This window comes from Benincasa hispida, chromosome 5 (assembly GCF_009727055.1).
Source record: "Benincasa hispida cultivar B227 chromosome 5, ASM972705v1, whole genome shotgun sequence".
Lineage (NCBI taxonomy): Eukaryota > Viridiplantae > Streptophyta > Magnoliopsida > Cucurbitales > Cucurbitaceae > Benincasa > Benincasa hispida.
Genome location: NC_052353.1, coordinates 56,459,886 through 56,486,870, shown reverse-complemented (window position 1 = coordinate 56,486,870; position 26,985 = coordinate 56,459,886). Strand labels below are relative to the sequence as shown.

At 27.8% G+C, this 26,985-nt stretch overlaps 1 protein-coding gene across 1 annotated transcript; it reads left to right on the top strand.

Moving 5' to 3' along the window:
- Window positions 1-21,770: 21,770 nt before the first annotated feature.
- Window positions 21,771-22,743, top strand: LOC120078258 (indole-3-acetic acid-induced protein ARG7-like). The gene has a single exon (XM_039032482.1). The coding sequence runs from the start codon at window positions 21,826-21,828 to the stop codon at window positions 22,282-22,284; it is 459 nt and encodes a 152-aa protein (XP_038888410.1). The 5' UTR covers window positions 21,771-21,825; the 3' UTR covers window positions 22,285-22,743.
- Window positions 22,744-26,985: the final 4,242 nt, after the last annotated feature.

The following is a 26,985-nucleotide window of genomic DNA, read 5'->3' as shown; positions in this document are numbered from 1 at the left end:
CTCAAATGGTTAGACAACAATATTATTCTTTTCTAGATTTTTGATTCAAAATTGATTTTTCTAATTTATAATAATGTATTTTAAGGGGAAAAAACAAAATTTATATAAAATAATTAAAAGATATATTGTTTAATTATATTAGTTGCACTCTTGTTTCTAATCAATATAATGAGTTGCTCCCTTGACACAACAGGAAGAAAATAATTTATAATCAATATAGTCACCCTAATTAAGCACTTAACCTAAGATTATATGTAGAATTTTAACTAATCTCCCAGTTGTAAAATAATTACATTACAAATATATTTATAATGCAGCATAGGCAACACCTAAATTCCATGCTTCTCTTCGTCAATACACATAAAAAAATAATTTTTTAATATATATATTTTTTTTGCATATTTTTATTTAGATAGAACAGAGAATAGAAGAGTTGCACCCAAGTTTTTTTTATGTATGTATACTTAATATAATCTATATTTAGTTATGGGTGGGGTTTCTCTTGTTATCCCGAACTGGTTTTTCGTGTGGCCTTGGTTAGTTCTTGAATGAATTGTTTTTTTTTTAAAAAAAAAAATTTATCCCATAAATTTGTGATTTAAGAAAATTGTATTTTTATAATTTTAGTGTCAGAAGTCGGGATTATGTGTAACTCATCTAACAAGCAAATCTTGAATAACAAACACAAATTTCTTTATCTTAAATTATAAAAATCCAACTTGCTACCAAAATACTTGGTAAGAAATAATATATAGTTTTATAGACCTAAGTTAAAAGAATATTGAGAGTATTTAATGATGAAATCCACATTGTGCTTTGGAATAATATTTAGTTTGAAGATTGGTTATGGGAGTTTGCAAAGCAAAAGGAAATACATAAAATAATGAGTTTCAAAAAACACAAAGTCCAACAGTTTGGTCAGAGAATTGAGATCATGTTGGCCTTTTAAATTGCACAAAACAAACCATAATCTCTCTCAAATCTTATTTGTTTGTTGTACATTTTGTAGGATGGAGAGACAAATTCACCATGCTATAATTATTTTCTTCACATTTTTGTGACATAATTAAGAAAATAAAATATGTTTTTTTTAAAAAAATTTTCTTCACACTTATTATCATCATCATTATTATTATTATAACATAATTCACCCTTTACATTTAGTTGAGTTATTCTTTTTTTCTAGCTTCAACTTTAAAAAATGTTTTTTTTTAATACAATAGATGTATGAATTTCAAACTATAAATCTTTTAATCGCTAACATATTCATATGTTAGTTGGATTATGTTTATTTTTTTGCTTAGAAAAAAAGTTAGGCATTATATTTTGTTAGGTTTTAGTTATATATATTCAAGTTTGTTTACTTAATTTGTTTAGTTGATCAATTTCAACGTATTGAACTTTTTTTTAATTAAACTATGAAAATGAACAAGTGTTGCAATCAATGCTTCAAAAAACTAAATTAAAGTAATAAATCACACAAAATTCAACAACTAAAACATAAAATCAGATGACATAAATGCTCAAAATGAATGTAAAAACATGCAAACCTAACAACAAACTTACAAGTATAAATATGCTCAATTTCAATTTTCAAGTATAAGATGTCTAAACTATGATAACAATCCTGACATAACTACAAATATCAATTTTATAAAAGTAGGACACAATTTCGTAGACATGAACATAAATACATTGAAAATCAATATGACTGAACAAATCTGATTGAATTGAAGTCTGTCAATAGTTGACTTGAAACACACGCGTTGGACACATACACGCTAAACAAGAGAAAGAAAAAGAAAATTGACCAACTGAATCGACCGTTGACCAACTACCACATATAGACATTACAGTTAGTTTCAGTGCTGATTTTATCCTAGAATCGACACCAATCGACCAATATTCACCTTTATTATTTTGTAATAATATTGCATTTTCATTTATTGGCTTTTATGATATTCATTTTATATCAAATTGGTACCATTTATAATATTTATATTTAGGTATTGCATAAATTAAAACATTGGTATATATTGTGTCAACATAAGACGATGCATTGTTTCTAATACATAAATATATCAAAGAAATTACTTCTTACAACGATATATATATATATATATAATCGGAAATTACTTCTTCCGACTTTCACTTTTTTATTTTTTATTTTTTTTACTCTTCTAACACTTTCTTGCATTCAGAAAGTGCAAAAATCTTGTAGTGACATGTAAACTTATTTTTTCGATTTAAAAAAACATCACATTTAGATATTTAATTGAATAAAATTAAAAAGTTAAAAGGTTAAAATAAATAAATAAATAAATATCAAGAACAAAGATAATTGGTATAACTTTTTGGGTTAAAAAAATACTTTTGATCCCTAAATTTTAACAAAAGTAAAATTTTGGTCCTTAAACCTTAGCCAATAACAATATAGTCCTCTCAACTTTTAAATATGAAACAATTTATGCTCTGTTTAGTAACCATTTGAAAATTAAGTTTATAAACACTACGTTTACCTATATAATTCTTTTCTCTATTATCTACGTTTTACCAATTGTTTAAAAAATCAAGTCAAATTTTAAAAACTAAAAAAGTAGTTTTTAAAAACTTGTTTTTGTTTTTAGAATTTTGCTAAGAATTCAACCATTGTACTTAACAAATTTGCAAGTCCATTGTAAGAAATAAGAAGGAAATAGATTTGATTTTTTTAAAAACAAAAATTAAAATTAAAATGATTACTAAATGGGGTCTTAGTCTCTAAATTTTACTAACAATTTAGTCCATATATACTTTGAAATCTATAACAATTTAATCATTATCATGAAAAATATCTTCAAAATTAAAGTCATATATAAAATGTAATTTCCAATTAGTTTATCAATCTATGTGTAAGAAATTCTATTAAATCGAAATAATATTTTTCACAACAAAGAGTCAAAAAACTTGAAAGTACACGCACTAAATTATAACCAACAAAAATGTAGGGGTTAAATTATTACTTTCTTAAAATTGTAGCCAAAAAAAAAAAAAAAAAAATCAAACAAACATTTTTCAATGGTTTAAATATTTTTTTGTCCTTTGATTTCTATTTTAAGTTATTCAATTGTTTTTCTAATTTATATACTTTTTTTACCAAAAGAAAAATATATATTAAATTATTTCGTAATTATTTGAATTAATCATTTTAAGATAAATTTGGATCCCATATTGAAACTTGACACCTACCTAACTAACGAATTGCATGTGATTTCAAATACATGAACATATTTGCTCATCAAATAAAATGAATCAAAGATATAAGTGTTACCTCAAATTCCCACAACATTTTTTCTATATAAATTTAATGCCCAATAATTGAAATAGTTGTTGTGTAAGGATTATTTATAAAACAATTTGTTTAGGAATATTTTTTTAGGAATCTAAATGAAATAAAGCTAAAATTTTTTAGTAGAAAATGTGAAATTTTACTGACTTCCTATTTTTTATCATTATTTTATTTATCTTGTTTTAAATTTTTCGAAGATATGTGCTTAGGGACAGATTATAAACAAAAATCGAATTTAAATAACCATTTAAAACATGTTTGATAATATATTTATAAGTCATAAGACGTAGTTAGAATTACTTAAAAACTCAACAATAATTAAGTTGAATTTTAACTATTATAATCCTTAGTTTAGGAGCATAGTGTATATTATAAATTATTTTGTATATATATATATTTATTACAACATTATATAATTTGTAATATATTATGTATACATATTTTAATTTAACAAAAAAATAAATGTGTTCTTTATAAAAAAAAAAAAAAAGATAATTATATAAATGGTAAACTACTGAATATATTTTCAAATATAACATAATATCAACTGAGACTGATAAACGTCTATCATGATCTACCGTATCACTAATAGATAGCGATATTTTACTGCATTTATGAATAAGTCGGTTCATTTTCTTTTATTTAAAAAAATAATCCTATAAAATACTATATTTATCATGGTTTTCTTTAATCTTTTTAAATTTAATTTTTGGTTAACTGAATATACAAATTGTTGTTTTAAATATTTTATTTTATTTTATTTTATTTTTGCAAAGGTAATGGATAATTTTCTTTTATTTGGATCACATGATAATAATAATATAAAAAAAAATTAAATAACAAAGATGTCAAATTCATTGAATCAATTTGACTTAGGTGGGATTTGTAAACATAAAACAAGATTTATTTTGCATACTTTAACATGTCCTAATCTTTTATGCTTTTCCAACTTTGTCATTAAATCTCTAAAAAGTTTTCAATTCTACTTTTAATGTATTTAAAAATTCTCAGTTAATCCAAAAATTATGTTAAATTTTGTAGTAAAAAGTTGCATTAAATTATTATTTTCAGATTTGTGAATAAAAAGTTGATGTATTATAAACTATTATATTTCCCTTCTTTTTTTATGAGCGAGATAAATCTTGTTGATGGATGAATTGAGTTTAACAGTTAAAGAGTATATTTATGCTCGTCTCTAAAATATTAATAAAAATTAATTTAATGATTTATTAAAAAATAAAATTCTTTCTAGAATGACCTAGTAGAAACTTCCGATAAAATAAAATCGAGAATTTAAAAAAAAAAAAAGAGAAGTAAAAAATTAAAGGCCAAATTGAAAAATATTAATTAATTTATTTCGGGGGATTTTCAAAAATAGAAAAATAAGAAAAATTATTGACACAATATAGCAAAATTTAATATTCTTTTATAAGAGATGATAGAAAATAGTAGAAGTCTATCATTAATACTATGTGACAGACGCTTATAGAAGTTTATTAGTGTCTATCAATATTTTTCTTTTATTATTTTCATAAATAATTTGACATTTTATTTTATTTTTTTGTTTTTTTTTCTTTATTTTTATCTCTATTACTTGAAAAACAAACATTTATAAAGGATTAAAAAAAAGAAAAGAAAGTTAATAGGATCATGATCTCCATTTATCAAATAAAATTGTCCAAGGACGTGCTATAGGAGTAACCCATTATCTTCTAGGCGATATTGCCACAACATGGGTGTTCTTTTTAGCAAAAAATATTGTAGTCGAACAGTGATTAGAGGATTTGAAAGACATTATGGCACTAAGATTTCCAAGGTTTAGCCAAGACTTAGTTCAGGACCCCACTACTCGTCGTATTTGGTTTGACTGAAGAACGACTTTATCATAATATTTTCGCTTCTCATTTCAGACAATTAGGAATAATTTTTCTATGAACTTTCGGAAATCTGTTTCATAAAGCTTGACCAAGTAATTTTGAAGCATGGGTACATGACCTTTTACATGTAAGATCGATTGTTCATGCAATTTGGTCAATCGACCATCAAAACTTTTACTCAAAGTGGTGCACTTGGCTTAGTGAATATTGCTTATTCTGATGTTTAACGATGGTGATATATAATCGGTTTACATATTAATGGAGATTTTTAAAGGATTAAAAAAACATGGAAAAAAAAAGTTAATACGATCATGATCTCCATTTATCAAACACAAATATTTTCTCTCTCTCTCTACTATAAACAAACATTGTTTGTTGATGAGAACTAAAAAATGGATTCAATGAATATGGGAATGTAAAATGGATATGAATAAACCAAAAAAAAGGGATTGATAAATAATAATTCATATTAAATTAATTTAGATTGATATGATGAGATTGGAAAGCTAATTTAAAGTTTATGAAGAGATTACTGTCTACCAAACACTTGTCTCATACTATGAATTTATTATTTGTTTTGTCAAACAGATGCCTCTTATGCCTTTGCTTCCATGCACCCAACCTTAACCTAATCAAACTTTTCAAATCTCTTTATGGAAACTTTCATCAATTTTTCTTTTTTTCTTTTTTTCTTTCCATTTTTTTTTTAAAAAAAAATTGAATTTTTTCAGTTGGGTTGTCTCTTAAATCACAATCAAGATTCACGGAGGATTTGTGAACTTTGTCTCTGTGTGGATAAAATTAGATAATATACGCTCTGTTTGATAATCATTTTATTTTTTATTTTTGTTTTTTAAAATTAGGTCTATAAACACTATTTTTACTTCCAAATTTTTTCGTTTATTATCTATTTTTCATTAATGGTTTAAAAAAACGAAGCCAAATTTTGAGGACTCTAAAAAGTAGCTTTCAAAAAGTTGTTTTTATTTTTAGAATTTAGTTAAGAATTCAACTATTGTATTTAAGAAAGATGCAAATATGTATATGATATAGACTTAATTTTCAAAAACAAAAACATAAAACCTAAAATCATTGTATATATATGACTAAAAACTTCATTCCATTTATTTATTATTTTTACATATGTGTTCATGTATATGTACAAATATTTATTAAATTTTAGACTTGTTTCGTAACTATTTGGTTATTGATTTTTAATTTTCGAAAATTAAGGCATATATATACCATTTTCGCTTTTTTTTTCTTTATTTATTTATTTTTTTGCTTTGTTATTTACTTTACCATTATTTAAAAACTAAATTCTAGTACAAGTTTAATTCTTAGTTTTTAAAATTATGGCTAATAAATATCTAATTTTTTAATTTTAACTTTAATAAATCCCTTAAAATGTCTAATAGATATATAAACTTTAAATTTAGTATCTAAAATCTCATAAAATATTAAAAATGCTTAAAAGTTCATTGTTGTATTAGACAAAGAAATTATTTTTATTTTTAGTTGATCCTCACAATTTCAATTTTGTTGCCAATAGTTACATAATTTTTTTTTTAAAATGTCTGATACTACATATTAGACATACTAATTGATATGTCAGTGATCTAGTATATGTTTTTTAAAGTTTAAGAACTATATATGACACAAGTTTAGACACTAAGGGACTAAAGTTTTAATATTATATAAAGTTGTGCCTCCTAACATGAAATTTTATATCTACCACTCTTCATATGTCAATTAGTTATGCTCGTTTTAACGATATATATACGATTTGAATACTATATCGAGATATCTAAAATTATATTTATATGAACTTGTGTCCCCTACATAAAATTTGGATCCGCCATCAGATCCAAACTGATGTCCAATAAAAAAACAAAACTAGTGGATTGGTTTTTATTTGGTTTTGTTTATTATCAGTTTAGTTCTTGGTTTTTGGTTTTTGGTTTTTTCTTTTCTTTTCTTTTTTTTTTTTGATTTTTTAAATTTTTTTATTTCCACTTTTGTTTTGAATAGATCATTTTCACTATTTTCAAATTAAAATTAGGTCTATTTCTTTTTTATAGATTGAAATTAGATCTTTTTTTCTTAGCACTTCTAAATAACAAGCATACATGCTCAATTGATTTTTTTTTCCTAACAACAAATATACATGCATCATAATAGTTAAAAATACTAAAAATGACATAATATTAGATACCATGGGTTCGTTTTAGTTTGATTGATTTTTTCAATAAAAGATCGATCCAATCGGATACATTTTAGTTTTTCGATTTTTTGTTGCACTCTTAATTTGAACATCTAATTTCTTAGTTACGATGTTAGCTTATACTTTAATTGGTTGATCTATGCTTAGGTTGCTAAGGTGTATAAGTTTGTCATGATTCGATTTTAAAATTCATTAGCAAAAAATGATAGGAGTTTTCAAAAAACTCAATGATTCGAAAAAACCGATCAACCCAACCCAATTCGTGCAGTTTTGGTTAGTTTATCAACTTTTTTGGGTTAGTTGGGTTCAAATAAATAAAAATTTTATGGGTTGGGATGGTTCGTAGGTCACCTAAAATAACCCAAACCAAGTCGAACTTATTATTAACTTTAAAATGAGTACATTTTTTTGTTTACGAAATAATTAGATATACATATATTTATTTTAATTTCATTAATTTTTTAGATAATTTATCTTCCAACAACTCTTAAAAAATTGTTTTTTTAGCATTTTGAAAAGAGATTTATCATTAGACCATCACCAGTCAAAGTGAGGATTGAATCACCTGCATTTTTAGAACAAATTCATGATGATATATGTGGACCTATTAACCCACCAAATGGACCATTTAGATATTATATGGTATTATTAGATGTTTCCAACAGATGGTCACAATGTGCTTTATTATCAAGTTTGAAATCTTGCATTTACAAGATTACTTGCTCAAATAAATAAGTTAAGAGCATAATTTCCTGATTATACAATTAAGACAATTCGTCTTGATAATGTGGATGAATTTACATCCCAAGCTTTTTATGATTATTGTATATCAATTGGGATAAGTGTTGAATATTCTGTAGCTCATGTTCATACACAAAATGGTTTAGCAGAATCATTCATACAACGTTTGCAGTTAATCGTTAGATTATTGCTTATGAAAGCTAAGCTTCCTACATCTGTATCGGGATATGCTATTTTGCATGCAACGTCACTTGTAGGCATTAGGCCAGTATCTTATCATAAGTACTTGCCATTACAATTAGCTTATGACAATGAGCCAAATATTTTTCATCTGAGAATTTTTGGATGTGTAGTATATGTCCACTTGCTCCACCACATCGTACTAAGAAGGGTCTTCAAAGAAGGTTATATGGGATATGATTCCCCACCAATTATCAAATATCTTGAACCCTTGACAGATGATGTATTTACTACATGATTTGCTGATTGTCATTTTAATGAGACAAAATTTCCAACATTAGGGGGAGGAATCAAGAAGTTGAAAAAAAATTACATGGAATGCATCATTATTGTCTCATTTAGATCTTCATACAGATTAATGTGAACTTGAAGTCCAGAAGATAATTTATTTGCAAAATACAGCAAATCAGTTACCAAATGCATTTATAGATGCATAGAAAGTAACTAAATCAGATATACTAACTGCAAATGTTCTATCGAAAATTGATATCTCAACACAGCAAGTTGTCACTGATGAGTCTAGAACACGCTAGAAGTGTGGTAGGCCAGTGAGTTCCAAAGATAAAAATCCTCGAAAAAGAAAAATAAGTAATAGTCAATAAGAATTGGTTGATGATGTAAATACTCATGAAGAAATTTATGACATGACTAATAAGGATGGTGAAATACATAAAGATGATAATGAGATTTCAATAAACTATATTATGACAGAAAAAAGATGGAACCGAACTCATGTAGCTATTGACAACATTTTTGCACATAATATAACTCTTGATATTATATGTGAAAATGAGGATTCTAAATCAAAATCTGAATGTCGACAAAGAAAATATTGGCTTTAATGGAAAGAAGCAATCGAGGCAAAATTAAACTCACTTTCAAAACGTCTGATTTTTGGACCATTAGTCCAAACAATAGAAGGTGTCAAATCTGTGGGATACAAATGGGTATTTATGAGGAAAATAAATGAAAATAATGAAGTCACAAGATATAAAGCAAGACTATTTGCAGAAGATTTTTCACAAATACCTGATATTGATTATGAGAAGACGTATTCTCTGGTGGTGGATGCAATTACACTGAGATATTTAATTGGTCTGACTGTGTATGAAAATCTGGACATGCATCTTATGGATATAGTCATAGCATGTTTATATGGATCTCTTGATAATGATATTTATATGAGGATCTCATAAGTATTTAAGATACCTGAAACATATAAATCAAATTCTTGGGAATTGTATTCAATAGAGTTACAGAGGTCGATACATGGATTAAAACAATCAAGACGAATGTGGTACAATCGCCTGAGTGGATATTTGTTGAAAGAAGGATATCAAAACAATCGAATATGTCCATGTATTTTTATAAAGAAATCATAGTCAGAATTTGCTATTATTGTGATAGAGTAAACATGCAAAATGCGGAAGCTAACAGAATCATTAAGCACTTTAATTACACTTGATTTGAGTTCAAAGCATGCTAAAAACAGTTTTTCTGAAACAAGGGTATCTGGAATGTATACCTTTGTAGATTTCCTCTTGATCCATGCTAAACTCCACGAATTTGACCTTCAAATCCTTAGTATACCACCAAGAGGAGCTTCTTTATATTCTAAGCCTTGGATTGAATGGTAGAAACTCTAAATTGAGAAGTATAGAGGTAGGGATTAGAGAGGGTTTGAGAGAATCTAAAAAATTCTCAGAATTTTCCAATAATTCAGCATGCATGAGCTTCAAATTTCTGAAAAATGAAGTATTTAACAAGTTCAAACATGCAAGCACTCATACATACAGCTAATTGACACTTTAATTAGTATTAAGTGAGTGGACAAGGTGTTGAAATGTGGAAAAATCTACTAAAACATTAAATGCTGGATTTTTCCACTCAAAAACTAAAATTTCAATTTCTCTAATTTTCATTACATTTAATTTAAAATTAAATTAAACATAATTGAAATTCAATTTTCCAAAAATTTAATTTCTTAAAAAAATTGAAATTAATTTTAATTTAATTATTCAAACTAATTTAATTAATAAAAATAATAATTTAATATCAAATATTAAATTAATAAAACATCTAATTCAAATATGAATCCCTATTCATGTAATCAATATTTTAAATCAATATTTAAATATTTTAAACTCTTCAATCTCGTTTAATTTAAAAAAAAATAAACATTTAATTATATCAAATATAATTATTCAATCTCTAAATTGAATTTGAACATTTCAAATTCAAACCTTAAATTGAAATTTGAACACTTCAATTTCACTCAATTTTCTAATCCAAGGTTTAATCTTTTACGTGCTAGTAGAGAGATCTTATGAACCTACAGATTATGAGCTCCACGATTTAAGATTAATCGGTTAAACTCTTTACTCGAATTAATCAATATTCGTTAACCACCGAGACATACCCGTATAGTTTGATGGTTGCACTCTCCTCACTGTAGAGATATTTCTATCCACTTGATTTAACCATGATCAGTAAGTCGATCTGTCTCAAGTTGTTCGTATTTACAACTAGGTCAAAATTATCGTTTTATCCCTGTAAATACATCTTGCTCCTTAAGATCCCATTGATCCTCTATTGAATAATTGGTTTATAGTCCAACTAATAAACTATGTCTCTCTCAGCCATGAGAGGGTGGAGCCCATTTGTTCAAGACCAGAATTCAGTACTTAAGGGAACAATCTATCTGTTAACCCTAAAACGGGTAGAATAGAATTTCATCTTACAGGACTATGTCCCCAACTATCTATCCGGTCTTATCCCAAAATGGAAGGCTTATTGAGCAGTGTTGTTGAACTATTCTCACCTATGCAGATCAAAGGATAATTCCAAATAAACAAGAGTTTATAGTTAGCTCATGATTAAGATTGAGTTACCCTAGGCCATCGAATTGAAATAGTCAGTTTTAACAGTAAATGATCGTTATAAAGAAAAGTGACTTTTCATGGTACGGTCTTATGCAAAACTCTTTTACATAGGATGACCCTACTCGCATGTCTCCACATGAACGATCTCGAGATCACATCGTTTGTAACAGTATACAAAGTAGGCGGCACCCATAGTGTCCCCAGAATGAGGTACCCAATCTCATCCATATACTTGTAGACCTTTTTGGCTATAAACTATAACTTGATCCTCTTTGATGTCTCTATATGAAGTTAAAGTATTCATACTATAGTCATGGATTTGTTTATACATAATGCAATTTCAATAACACTTTTATTGAATAAATGCTTCAACAATACTTTTATTGATAAATAGAATATGTTTTCATGATTACGAACTGCGAGTTTTAAGACATTCCCAACAATATGTTGATGACTTAAATATAATTGGGACTCTTGGAGAGCTTTCAAAGGCAATAGAATATCTTAAGAAAGAATTTGAGATGAAAGATCTTGGAAAAACAAAGTTCTGTCTGGGTTTGCAAATTGAACATTTAGTTGATGAGATATTTGTTCATCAGTCAACTTATACAGGACAAGTTTTGAAAAGATTTTATATGGACAAAGCAAATCCATTGACAGGAAAAAGATGGAACCGAACTCATGTAATTATTGACAACACAACATGCATATTCCAAATAAAATGAGGATATATTAAAGGAGATAAAACAAAACATATCTCACTGAAGCTTTTCTACACTCATGATCTTGAAGAAAATGACGATATCACTGTACAACAAATTTGTTCGAAAGATAACTTGGCAGACTTATTTAAAAAGGCATTACCTACCGTAATCTTTTAAAAAATGGTGCACAACATTGGAATGCGGCGACTCAAAGATCTCAAGTGATGTTTCCATGAGAGGGAGCAAGTATACTTTTTAGAGTATAAATTATATAAAATATATACTCTTTTTTCTTCACTAGGATTTTTTCTAGTAAGATTTTAACTATTTCATATATATAACAAACATTTAAGGGGGAGTATTATAAATATTATGATAATAGATGTCTATTAGATGCTCACGTTAGTGTCCATTGACAATGTGTCATGCCTTCATTTCTCAAAGTATTGTCCATGTATCTTAACATTACACATTATTAGTGTCCATGTAATCCACCTCCTACTTACCAAATTACCTATAAATAGTGACATTTTGTGGGTTTTGGTAGATACACACATTGTGCAAAATTCATGAAAATTGGAGAAAATGGAGATTTTAGAGAAGTTCCTTATTTCATATTTTGTTAATTTATTTTATTTTAATTATTATATATTATGTTTTATTTATTTTAATATCTGTTTATTTCATTATATATTATTATATTATATTTTCTTCATATTCATATTTTCGTTGTGTGTTATTGTACTTCTCAATTTTACAACAGTACCATCAATATCCGTGCACCATTTTTTTCCTATTGTTTTACAACCAACACAAAATAAATCTACCAAATTTTTGTATAAAATTGACTAAAGTATCTTTTAAGGCAAAATTTTGACTAAAGAAGATCATTTAAAAACTATTTTATTTGAACCATTTTTCTGACTTCAACACATAGACACAGTGATTTAACCTCTAACGATTTTTTTTTATCAAAATAATATATTTTCTTAAACAATTTGACATATTTTTTTTAATTAAAATATTATTTTGATCTTTATACATTAAAATTTATTCAATTTGAATCTTCGATAAAATATAGAATTGATTCTACACTTTTATGAGTTTGATACCGACATGATGTGTGAATCTACATTTTCATCAACATTAACATCGACATTTTAAATTATGATTTGTTTATATATAAAGTTTTTTCTTTAATTAATGGCTTGAATAATTTGATATGTTTGACCTATACACTATACACATATAAATATAATTTAGGTCTATTTAGCAATTATTTGGGTTTTTGTTTTTAAAAATAGTGTATGAGGTTTTTTTTGTTTTAAAAAAAATATTAGGAGTGCAAGAATGTCTTTTTAAATGAGATTTCTTCATGAAAATCAACTAATTAGAGGGAGATTTCCATGGAAAATTAACTATTTAATTGAAAAATTTTCAACAAAATTTATTTAATTAAATTGAGATTGAACAAAAGAAAAATTAAAGCCATGTTTGGTAACTATTTTGTTTTGTTTTTTATTTTTGAAAGTTAAGTATGTTTTTTTCTTTATTTCTGATGATGATTTGAATCTTTCTTTAATATTACAATCTAAACCTAGGGAAGGGAATTCAGATTTATCTCTTACAAATTTTAAGAGAATTTAGGTTTTAATTAAACTAGACTAATAGCATAACCTAACTAATGTATAAGTTTGATTATTTTGCCCATATTAAACTAAAAGAAGTAAATAATAAATAAGCTACACTAGTCAAGCCATACTCATTACCTAAACTGGCAGTGTCAAAGTGCATAACAACATTTGAAAACATCATTAACTTATAATCAAGTTAAAATGGTTCAATCCCCTATTTTATTTTTTATTTTAGCTGTTGAACCCAAAAGAATAACTAAAAGCAGTACACAAAAATTTCAGTTAATTAGGTTTGGTGTTTGGTTTTTAATTTTTAATTTTAAAAAATCAAGCCTATTCTTTTTTTAATTTCTTATAATAATTTTTATCCCTCATGATAAAAAGAGTTGAATTCCAAGTCAAATTTCAAAATAAATAAATAATAATTGAAACTGCAACCCTGTTCGATAACAATTTTGTTATTGATTTTATATTTTGAAAATTAAACCTATTTATTCTCTCTTTTCTTATAATGAGTTGTATTTTTCTTATGTACAATAGTTGAATTCTTAGCCAAATTTCAAAAACAAAAACAAGTTTTTAAAAAGGATTTTTTAAGCCCATCTATTTAGTAAGCATTTGACTTTTTGTTTTTGTTTTTGAAATTTAAGCTTATTTCATCTACATTTCCTATAATAATTTACATTTTTCTTAAGTACAATGGTTGAATTCTTGGCCAAATCCCAAAAACAAAAATAACTATTTGAAAGTTAATTTTTTTAGTTCTCAAATTTTAGCTTGATTTTTTAAACTATTGGTAAAAAGTAGATAACAAATGAAGAGAGAAATAGAAGTAATATCTATAGGCTTAATTTTCAAAAACAAAAACCAAGAAAATAAAATAGTTACCAAATGGGACCTTAGTTTTCAAATTTTGACTTGGTTTTTTAAAGTACTGGTAAAAAGCAGATAACAAAACAAGAAATTTAGAGGTAGAAAGGACAGGACCTCATTTAGTAACCATTTGACTTTTAGTTTTTAGTTTTTAAAATTAAGCCTATGGTTTGTATCTTTCTTTAAGTACAAGATTGATTTCTTGCCACGTTTCAAAAATCAAAACAACTTTTTAAAAAACAACATTATATAGTTTTCAAAAATTGACTTGGATTTTGAAAACATTGAGAAAAAATTGATAATAAAGCAAGAAACTTAAAGGTGAAATAAGTGTTTATAAACTAAATTTCAAAAACCAAAAATAAAAAATCAAATGATTATCAAACAGAGCATAATTACAAGTTTAGTTGTCAAAGTGGAGCATAACTCAACCAACATATTAACGTGTTAGTGACCGAGAGTATAAGTTAGTTCTCAAATTTTCATATTTGTGTAGTAAATTCCTAAACTTTAACAAGTAATGAACCCCTGAATTTTAATTTTGTGTTTAATAATTCTTTTTTAAATTTAATGAATCAATTAGTCATAAAATTCGCGGAATAGGACATTAAACTTTGTGTCAATTAGGTTTGTGAATATTAAAAATTATCTCAATGACTTACTAGATACAACAACAAAATCCCAATGATTTATTAGATGTAAAATAAAAAAATTTAGGAAAATTATTTAACACTTTTTAAAGTTTAGGAAGAAAAAGTTTGCTCATAGTCCTACTAAATATTTTAAAAGGTTAGTTACTTATTAGATACAAACAAAAAAATTTAGACTTTGAATTTTACGTCTAATTAGACACAAAATATAATAATGTTCATACACATATTAGACACAAATTTGAAAGGTCATGAATTCTTAAGTTAACAAAAAAAAAAAAGAGAGTTAAATTTCAATTTTAATCCCTCCACTTTAAAACTTTGTTCAATTTAATCTTTATATAAGTTTTAATCCATATATTTTTAACAAATTTTAATTTAATCTCTATTACCAATTATTATTTTTTTTTAAAAAAAAAATCATTATCTACTTGTATTTTCATTATAAATTTTGGAAACATACTCACATATTTAATTTTCTGACATGAAAATTATTATCATTATTACTACTTAACAAATTTCTATAAAAATTAAACTAGATTTAAGATTTATTGAGAGTACAAAAATTAAAACCAAACATGTGAAAGTATATGAACTAAATTTAACGATCTCCAACATACAATAACAGAAATGCTATTTTATCCTAAAAATAAAATAAGACATATAATAATAATAATAATATGTTGTGAAATTGAAGAACACAATGGAGCAAACAATGGAATAAGAGAAAATAATATATATATATATATATATATATATATATATATAATATATAATATATAATAAAATAATAAATATATATAATAAAATAATAAAATATAACTAAACTTATAAATAACTAAAATTATAACTTTATGGAAACAGGAATAATAAAAATAGAAAATATGATTTTATGGAAATAGAAAGTATATGAAAATTTCTTTTTATTCTCAACAATGTGCATAATATTTAAGATCCACCAGATGTCATTATTTATAGGCAAGTGACAAGTAGGATATTGACTTATATGGACACCAAATATGAATTATTACAAGACACATAGACAACATGAAAAATGACACCTTACTTTTAGGACACTAAGCATTGGACATCTATTTTATGATATTTATAATACTCCCTCTTAGATGCCCATATATATATATAAGAAATATGTCTCGTTAAAACCTTATTAAGAAAAACTCAATGGGAAAAAAAACCCATTGAAGGAAAAATAGTACATATTTCATATAATACATACTCCTAAAAGAATACAATGTATTTATTCCCCCTCACGAAAACATCACTTAAGATCTCTGAGTCGTCGCATTTCAATGTCGTGAACCAATTTTTCAAAAATTGCGGTTGGTAATGCCTTTGTAAATAAGTCTACCAGGTTCTTCGACAAATTTGTTATATAGTGATGTCGCCATTTTCTTCAAGATAATGAGTGCAGAAAAGCTTTGGTGAAATATGCTTTGTTCTATCTCTTTTAATATATCCTCCTTTGATTTGGACTATACAAGTGTTGTCTTCGTATAATTGTTGGAAGATTTTTATTGGAAGACAAGCCACACATTTCACGAATGTGCTGAGTCATTGACCTTAGCTAAACACATTTCAACCTTAGCTATACACATTCTCGACTAGCCTTGTGAATTGTAAGAATTTCAACATAATTTGGGGAAGTGATCATTATGGTCTGTTCATCGATTGCCATGATATAGCAGTTCCTCCACATGTGAACAAATAATTTGTTTGAGATCTAGCTTTGTGTGGATTAAATAAATATTCAGAATTTGAATAATCAACTAGATCAAAATTTGATTTATTTGAATAAAACAAACCCATATCAATTGTTCCTCGGAGATAATGAAGTATATACTTAATTTCGTTTCAATGTCTTTTTGTAGGAGAAGAATTATATCTAGCTAACAAATTTATTGAAAATGCAATATCTGGTCTTGTATTATTAGTAAAATACATAAGTGCACCAATTGTACTAAGATATGGTACTCCAGGACTAAGAAGTTCTTCATTATCTTCTCGAAGTCGAAATATATCTTCCTTTCTATCCAATGAATGGACTTCCATTGGAATATTTAATGGATGTGCTTTGTCTATATAAAATATTTTCAAAAATTTTCCCGTATAAGTTGAATGATGAATAAATACTTCATCTGCTAAATGCTCAATTTGCAAACCAATGAAAAATTTTGTTTTTCCGAGATCTTTCATCTCAGATTCTCTCTTAAGATATTTTATTGTCTTTGAAAGCTATTCAAGAGTTCCAATATATCAAGTCATCAACATATACAGTTATAATAGCAAATCCTGATTTTTATTTCTTTATAAAAACATAATATCCTTATTTCATTAAATATCCACTCATGCGATTATACTACATTTGTCTTGATTATTTCAATCCATATAGTGATCTCTGTAACTTTATTGAATATCATTCTTGAGAATTTGATGTATATGTTTCAGGTACCTTAAATCCTTCTGGATCCACTACTGTGATTACATTCATAAGATGCATATCCAGACTTTCATACACAGTCAAGTTAATTACATATCTTAGTGTAATTGCATCCACTACTGGAGAATATGTCTCTTCATTATCAATACCAGATCTTTGTAAAAAACCTTTCTAACTAGTCTTGCTTTGTATCTTGTGACCTCGTTATTTTCATTTCTTTTTCTCACAAATACCCATTTGTATCTTACAGGTCTGACACCTTCTAGTGTTCGCACTACTGATCCAAAAACTTGTCGTTTTGAAAGTGAGTTTAATTCTGCCTCGATTGCTTCTTTCCACTAAAGCCAATATTTTCTATGTCGACATTCTTCAACAGATTTTGGTCAAGATCCTCATTTTCATATATAATATCAAGAGCAATATTATACGCAAAAAATTTGTCAATAATTACATTAGTTCGATTCCATTTTTTTCCTGTCATGACATAGTTTATTGAAATCTCATTATTATCTTTAGGTATTTCACCTTTCTCACTAGTCATGTCGAGAATTTCTTCATGGGTATTTACATTCTCAACCAAGTCTTTTTCACTAATTATTTTTCATTTTCGAAGATTTTTATCTTTGGAACCAACTGGTTTACCACGCTTCTACTGTGTTTCAAACTCATTAGTGACAACTTGTTGTGTTGAGATATCGATTTTTTATGGAACATTGTGACTTAGTTACTTACTTTGCATCTATAAATGCATATGTTAATTGATTTACTATATTTTGCAAATAAATTATTTTCTGAAATTCAAGTTCACATTGATCTGTACGGGGATCTAAATGAAACAATAATGATGCATTCCATGTAATTTCTTTTTCCAGTTTATTAATTCCTCTCCCCTAATGTTGGAAAATTTGTCTCATTAAAATGACAATCAATAAATCATGTAGTAAATACATCACCCGTCAGGGGTTTAAGATATTTAACAATTGATGGGGAATCAGATCCAATATATATACCTAACCTCTTTTGAGAACCTATTTTAGCCTGTTGTGGTGGAGCAATTAGAACATATACTGCACACCCTAAAGTTCTCATATGGGAAATATTTAGCTCATGACCATAAGCTAATTGTAATGGCGAATACTTAAGATAAGCTATTGGCCTAATGCGTACAAATGATGTTGTATGCAAAAAAGCATGTCCCCATACAGATGAAGGAAAGCTCTCATAAGTATGGTCTTGCAATTAATTGCAAACGTTTTATAAATGATTCTGCTATACCATTTTGTGTATGAACATGAGCTACATGATGTTCAACACTTATCCCAATTGACATACAATAATTATCAAAAGTTTGGGATGTAAATTCTTCAGCATTATCAAGATGGTCTTAATTGTATAATTAAGAAATTGTGCTCTTAACTTAATTATTTGAGCAAATAATCTTGCAAATACCAAATATCGACTTGATGATAAACACACGTGTGACCATCTACTGAATGTATCTATTAATATCATAAAATATCTAAATGGTCCACCTTGTGGGTTAATAGGTCCATATATATCATCATGAATTCGTTCTAAAAATGCAGGTGATTCAGTCCCCACTTTAGCTAGTGATGGTCTAATTATTAATTTGTCTTGAGAGCAAACATCACATGATAATTCATTAGATTGAAGAATCTTCTGGTTCTTCAATGAGTGTCCATTTGAATTCTTTCTCCTCATCATTATAGATCCTAGATGACCCAATCGATCATGCCAAATTGTAAATATGCCTAATTCATGAACTTCAGATTCATTGTTGCATATGTTCAATTACTCGTATATAAGTATAATACAATCAAGAAGATAAAGCAATTTTTTTTTTTTTTAATATACGTTTTTCATTTGTCCAATATACGTTTTTCATTTGAGACAATAGAAATAATATATAGATATTCCACATTATTTACTATCAGTCTCAATATGATAACCATTGCAACGTATATCTTTAAAACTTAGAAGATTTCTCTTTGATTGACTAGAGAATAATGTATTGTCAATTGTAAATTTTGTTTTTCTAGGCAAAATAATATTTGTTTTTCCAAAACCTTCGATCAAGTTTGCAGAATGTAATATTATATTTACTTTTGCTTTCAGCATTGCCAATTTGGAAAAATATTTTTTATTTGTAAGTATTGTGTGAAACATTGATCTTCTTTGTTCATTTTTTAAACACCCAACATATGAAAATGATTCATGTTTCTTCATTAAAGGAAAAAAATTACAATAAGAAAAACAACACTTAAAATAAATAAATATTACTAAAAAAAATGAAGATAGATAAAAGAAAACAACAATATTAAGTCTAGATATTCTCAAAATCAAAAGAAACACTTGATTTCCATCAACTGCACTAATCTTCTATTCAAGAGATTCAAAAAAGTTCGCCACATCCAAATTTATCATATGGGATGGATCAAATATATCATTATCCTGATATGCAAAATTTGCTTCTATATTTCCTTTTTTCCTTCAGGACTTGATAAAGGTCAACTAAATGTTTTGACGTACGAAAAATACGTGACCAATGCCCAGTCATTCCGCATTGGAAGCATTTATTTTCAACACTTTTTGAACTCTTATCTTATGGAGCTTTTCATTTATGATCATCATTTTGTGTGGTTCTTTTGAAGTTCGAATGATTAAAATGACTACCACGAAAATAATAATTATTTCTTCCTCTGTCACGGTCACCACCTCAATCGCGACCACGACCTTGACCACGATTATTATTAAAATTCATAACATTCACTTCAGGGAATGGTGCCATTCTGGTTAGTCGGGATTCATGATTTTTATCAATAACTCATTATTTTGTTCGGCCACGAGAAGACGTGAAATTAATTCAGAATACTATTTAAAACCTTTCTCTCCATATTGCTGTTGCAAGAGCATATTCGAGACATGAAATGTAGAAAATGTCTTCTCTAACATATTAGCATCAGTAATTTTTTCTTTACATAACAACAATTTTAAACTAATTTTAAATAATGTGAAATTGTAATCACTTATTGATTTAAAATATCGTAGCTTCAAATGCATCCACTTATAATGGGCTTTAGAAAGAATAACTATCTTTTGATGATCATACTTTCTTTCAAATTTTTCCACAAGATACGAGATTTTTTTATATAAGATACTCTATTTTTAATTTCTCGTGATCATAGCTTTTGTTTTGTCCTAGTTCGATATTGTATTTCCTTCTCTAATTATTTCTCTCAAGTTTATAGCATCCAGATGAATTTTGGCATCGAGCACCCATGACAAATAATTATTGTCATTAATGTCAAGGGTTGCGAATTATAATTTTGTAAAATTTGTTATAGCAACACTATCACAAAATATTGTATTTATATTAGAATTTTAATATGTAGTAAATATGCAAAGTAACATTTAATTTATTAATTATAATAAAATGGAAAAAAACCAACCTACCTTCAGCGATGGAAGCAATAGGAACTCGTGCTAATAACGTGTTGTGAAATTGAGGAGCACAATGGAGCATAATGAATATAGAGAAAATATAATATATATAATAATAAATAAAGAAATACATATGATATAATAATATAATATAATATAAATAAAATAATAAAATATAACTAAACTTATAAATAACTAAAATTATAATTTTATGGAAATAAGAATAATAGAAATAGAAAATATGATTTTATAGAAATAGAAAATATATGAAAATTTCTTGTTATTCTCACCCATGTGCATAATTTTTAAGATCCATAAAATACCACCATTATAGGTAAAGTGACATGAATTATTACAAAACAAATAGATAATATGAAAAATAACACGACACTAAGCATTGAGCATCAATTTTTATGATATTTATAATATAATAATAATAGTAGTAGTAGTCGACAACTATTTAATTAAGAAAATAATTTTTTAAAAAAAGAAAATGAGAGAGAGAAAAAAGAGATTAGTAAACTAATTGCACGTTAAATCATTTTGTCTAATGAAGTTTACACGTCACATGGGCTTGACTACAAAATTTAAAACATCCCAATCTCGTAATTATCTCAAACTTCATGCCCTTTTCCATTTCCCCATCCCATTTCAAAAAATCCCTCTATATATATAAATTAACTAAACCCCACAAATCCTCCAACAAGAAATCCTCCCCCAAAAATTTCACCGAGAAAATCAAACAAGAGAAAATGTCGACCGGAATCGCTAAATCCAACAACATCCGCCGCATCGTTAGCATCCGCCAGATGCTGCAGCGGTGGCGGAAGAAGGCTCGCGTCACCGCCTCTTCTCGACGCTCCGGCACCGGTGATGCTCCGTCGGATGTTCCGGCCGGCCACGTGGCGATCTGTGTAGGAAGCAGTTGTAGAAGGTTCGTCGTTCGAGCTACTTACTTGAATCATCCGATCTTCCAGAAGCTTCTCTTGCAAGCTGAAGAGGAGTACGGATTTACGAACCAAGGTCCTCTTGCGATTCCTTGTGACGAGTCGGTTTTCGAGGAGGTTCTTCGGACTGTTTCCCGGTCTGATTCCGGTCGGTTCTTGAATTTTCAGGATTTTCGCCGCCGCTGCCACGTCGACTCTCCAAGTAGTCTCCTCCGTGAGTCTCGGCCGTTGCTTTTTGATTTCGCCGATAAATCGGTCTGCTAGTATAATGAAAGGGACTAACTGAAGATTGCGACTCGGGCTGGTGACTCGGCCGAGTTCAACTGGACTCACTGGACTAACTTCTTCAATTTTTTTTTCTTTTGAAATTTTATTTTGATGAAAGGGGGAATTATCAATTATAATTTACGAGTTTCTTTTATTATTATTACTATTATTTGTTTAAAAAGATAAAAATGAGATGGGTTAACTCGGTCACCGGGTGGTGAGTCAGCCCGAGTCGAACCGGACGGGTTGGGGATTATGAAAGTTGATTAATTACTTCTTGTACATTGGGATGTCATTTCTCAGTAATTTTAGAGGCATTGGTTAGATGTCACTAACGAAACGAGTGTGAACTTTTAACTATCTATGTAGTAATGAGGTTGTTGTTTTTAGTAGCTTTTGAAGAGTGGATTAGAATAAAATGGATTATTGCTAATATGAGCATAGATCAAACTAAAATGCATTTTGTATTATCAACATCAAAATTTATGAATTGATCTCTCACTCTACCTGTTGTAAGAAAAAAAAAGGGATTATTATCTAAACTCAAAAAAAAAAGAAAAAAAGAAAAAAAGAAACATGCAAGGTCTACTTGAATTGTTATCTAAACTCGATGATCAAAAACTCATCCAAATTCATTTCATAATGAATTTTTATTGTTAGAAACGAATCGAGAATATGATCGTTATTTTTCCATGAGGTTGTTTTGTTAAGTAGTTTGTAAATAGAGATTTGGAATAAAATGGATTCAACTAGGTCTTGAGTTATTATGTTTATACAATTTCTTATTATTGGACCAAATATCGAGTTGGGCTTAATGGGCTCTAATAACATATTTGATAGTATGAAGTTCCATCTTAAAACCAAATGGCAATGAGAGGAGTAATTTATCTATTTTATAAGAAGTCTAAAATCCCTTAATTTTTTTTAATGTGAGATTCTCAACACTTTACATGAAGTATGATGATGATTAAAAAAAGTCGAAATATTCAAGGTATACTCGAATTATCATCTAAACTGGTTGATGGAAGGCTCATACAAATTTAATTATATCCAACTCTTTTATTCAATCCCGCACAATTTGATACATGAATAGGTAACTGTCATGTATTTAATTGTTAAGAATTTTTAATGAATTATTTTTTGTGGAATAACTTAAGATTTCATTTATATTATTTAACGTACATTGATAATATCTTGAAAGGAATATCAGATGTGATGTGTACTTATAATAATTTTGGTTGAGTAACTTCCATTAAAATTTACTTGAAGGTGTTATGCATCTATTTTAAAACTTAGACATTTGAATCTTATTTTTATTTTTTTTAAAAAGAAAGGCTGTTTTATTTATTTATTATTATTATTTTTTTGCAAATAGTTGAATAAAAAATTAAGGAAATTATACCAAAACGAGTGTATTTCAACTAACATACCGATGCATTAGCGACTAATTTTTTTTAGTACAATCGAGATGTAGAGATTCGAACCACATGCATCTTGATCACTATCATACATCGCATGACAGTTGAGCTACACTCGTTTTGACATATGTATAACTAGTTGAGTATTCTTATATTGCCTCTATGTTTTAATCGATGAACCTCAAAATTTTCTTTCCATTATTAAGCGTTAGAAAATGTAAATTTCACTCATTATTCGTAATTTATTTACAAGTTCTCAACACTTGACACTAATAAATTCAAGTATACAGGTGTAATTGAAAATATAATTATATAAAAACGACTATGCAAAAGACAATTCTATGAAGTATCGATAAAAAGTATATTTTTTCAACTATCGAATTATATCAATAAATACATTCAAAGTGATTTGAGTGATGAAAATAATATGAAATTTCAAATATGAATGAAGTTTGATTGATATATTTAGGCATTTAATTGAAAGAGAAAGATAAGATATGTGAAGAAAAAAATAGAAAAAAGAAAGTAACAAACAGCAGACAATTGGGGCAATTGAGTCCTTTAAAGTCAAGAAGGAGTGAGTGGTAATGTTTAGATTTTTGAAATTAAAGTATGAAAAAAGTGCAAGCATTGTCCTTTCTCTGCCATCTTCATTGCAAACCACTAACTCATTTTCTCTCTCTCTCTTTTTTTCCTTAAAATTGTTTATTTCTTTTCATTAATAATTATTCATTTTAGTGAAAAAATAAGATTTTTTTTTTCCTACAGTTAAGTTCAAGAATGATGTGATTTTTAAAAGTAATGACAAAATGAAGATAAATAGGAAAGAAATTTCAAAAGTAGAGTTGAACGAAAAAGTATTGACAAAAATATGATAGTTTTGGTGGATAAAAAAATCGTGTACCCGCTACACGATTATTGTTTAATCCAGTCATCACCTTGTGGATGTTAGATGGCTACCTTGTCAGCCATGTGAACTTGGTCAAGATGAGGACCAAACTCGTGGACCCTGTCCACGATTTTAGTATTTTGATTTTTTATATCATACTCATTTACTAGATTTAGTGTCTCATGATAAAATGTAATTTCATCAGTTCTTTAATTTCAAGATAGAAGTTCACGTGAAGCTAAAAGTTTGAATTACAAGTCTCTTAAATTTTCACATGATAGTCGTCTTTGTGCACCTCTAAATTAGTTTCGCCTTGTTGTCGTTGTCATCTACAACGAATACTTCTTCGATCAGTGTCGACAAAATTGAGTCATCTTGTTTGCTGAATAATATTTTCTATATTTACCAAGGTTTGGTCAAACATTGAACCCAACTCAGGTAAATTGTATTGTGCTAAATATTGTTGTACATCTTGGACAAAATTATTCTAAATGATGAAAAAAATTAATACAAAAAAATTTTCATATCATACATTTGGGAAGCGTAAGATAATAAAACTCTTACAAACTCTTACCATGCAGTAAAAGTAAGTGCTGTTAGGTGTGATAAATTGTCTCGTGATTGAACCATACTAGGAAAAATAATTATCTGATATAACTGGTCCACTTGTTATTTCTCCTTGTGCACAACGATCATAATTTGCACGCTAGTACGATATATATTCTGCATGAATTCGACATCAGTCTTGATTGTGCTTACCTCTCAAATTAATTTGATGTAGTGGTGGGAGTTTATAACACAATGATGGTACCATTTTTCGTAGACCGAACTATTCCAACACACGATTTGATTGATGCTGCTCTACTATATGGAAGCATATAAGAGGTGAAGGATCCTATTGAAGAGAATGAGTGGAAGTGAGATCGTTCCAATTCCAATTTCTCATAGAATGTAATTTTTACAGAAAAGAAAGAACATATTATGCATTTACCTAAATTATAGCTTACTTTAAAAAATAGGTTTTAGAAACCTTTACCTTTGAGGACAGATATTCAAGAATCTCTCGAACTAGAAACGGGTACTACCATGATGGCGACCTTAGTATTCGAAGGTAGAGAACCCAGGAGTGGTGGGCTCTAGCTATTCTGGAATGAGGGAATGAAATGAGAGTAGAAAGGAGGATGAGGAAAATGATTGATCTCTAAAAGCAACACTTTCACAGAAATTTTTTGTCTTTCTCTTACTTAGTGAAGAAGGAGACTCTCGCCTTTCAAAATGCCAAATATATCATCAACCACCTATTTACACTACAACAAAATCTACATTACTTAACAATTGTAGTTTTTAATTACTTGACATTTATTTGGAAAAAACGTCAAGTAATGACCTTTTAGAAAAGAAAATGTCAAGTAAAAGAGTTTAAAAAACGGAGATTAACAGAATGTTTTGGATATTTTCATGCAAAACATTACTTGACACGTTTTTCGTGTCAAGTAATATAATGTCTTACTTGACACATTTTTCATGTCAAGTATAAGAAACTCTTACTTAACACGTTTTTCGTGTCAAGTAAAATATAAAAAATAATTGACTTATTATTTTAAAGGAGTAAAAGGGTTAAATGCCCTAGATTTAGTCGATCGACCTTCAACCTCTTGCGTGTAGTTGCTGCTCCATTTGACCTTCAATCATTTTCTGTCTGATCGACCTTCAACCCCTTGCCCTTGCTACCATTGTTTTTGTTCCTTTCTACAAACACTAGTCCTTCAAGTTCCACTATGCCATTCTATTTCTCTCCTCCATGCTCTTTATTCTCACAGCTCCGCTCTTCGAAGCCCTCTCCGTTTGATTCGTCACTGTCGTCCTCGATCTCGACTGGCACAGGTAAACAAGTCCAAACCCTAATTTCCTTTTTTTTTTTTTTCTTCATTTCTTCCTTCCCCCTTCTTCAAACCCCGATTCTCTCTTCCTTTCAAGGCTCTCTCTCCCTCTGCATATCTCCTCCTAATTTACACAACTTCCACATTTTCAGTAGCCCATCATCTTCGTTTTCTCCAATGTTGTTGAGGTTCGTCCATAGTGTCAAGGTGAGTCCAACCTCATTCACGCGTCGTCTATCTAGATTGAGGTCGAGTTGCATATCAGATTTGTTCACATGTTGGTTTCACTCCATCTCGCTAGATCTCCACTACATCTTATTGAATCTACACTTCATCTCATTGGATTTGACTATAGAGAAATCCAACTTGCCGAATTTGCACTCCATCTTGCCATCGTTGTGTCTTGCACAATGTTAAAACTGGGATCTAGATAGCTGGTATCAAGCTTGGTAAATGTTTTTGACATTTTCTTTCAATTGTTGTTATAACTGAATTGTTGGGGTTTGTGCCC

Coding starts and splice junctions, on each gene's coding strand:
- LOC120078258 (XM_039032482.1), top strand. CDS start 21,826: ATGTCGACCGGAATCGCTAAATCCAACAACATCCGCCGCATCGTTAGC.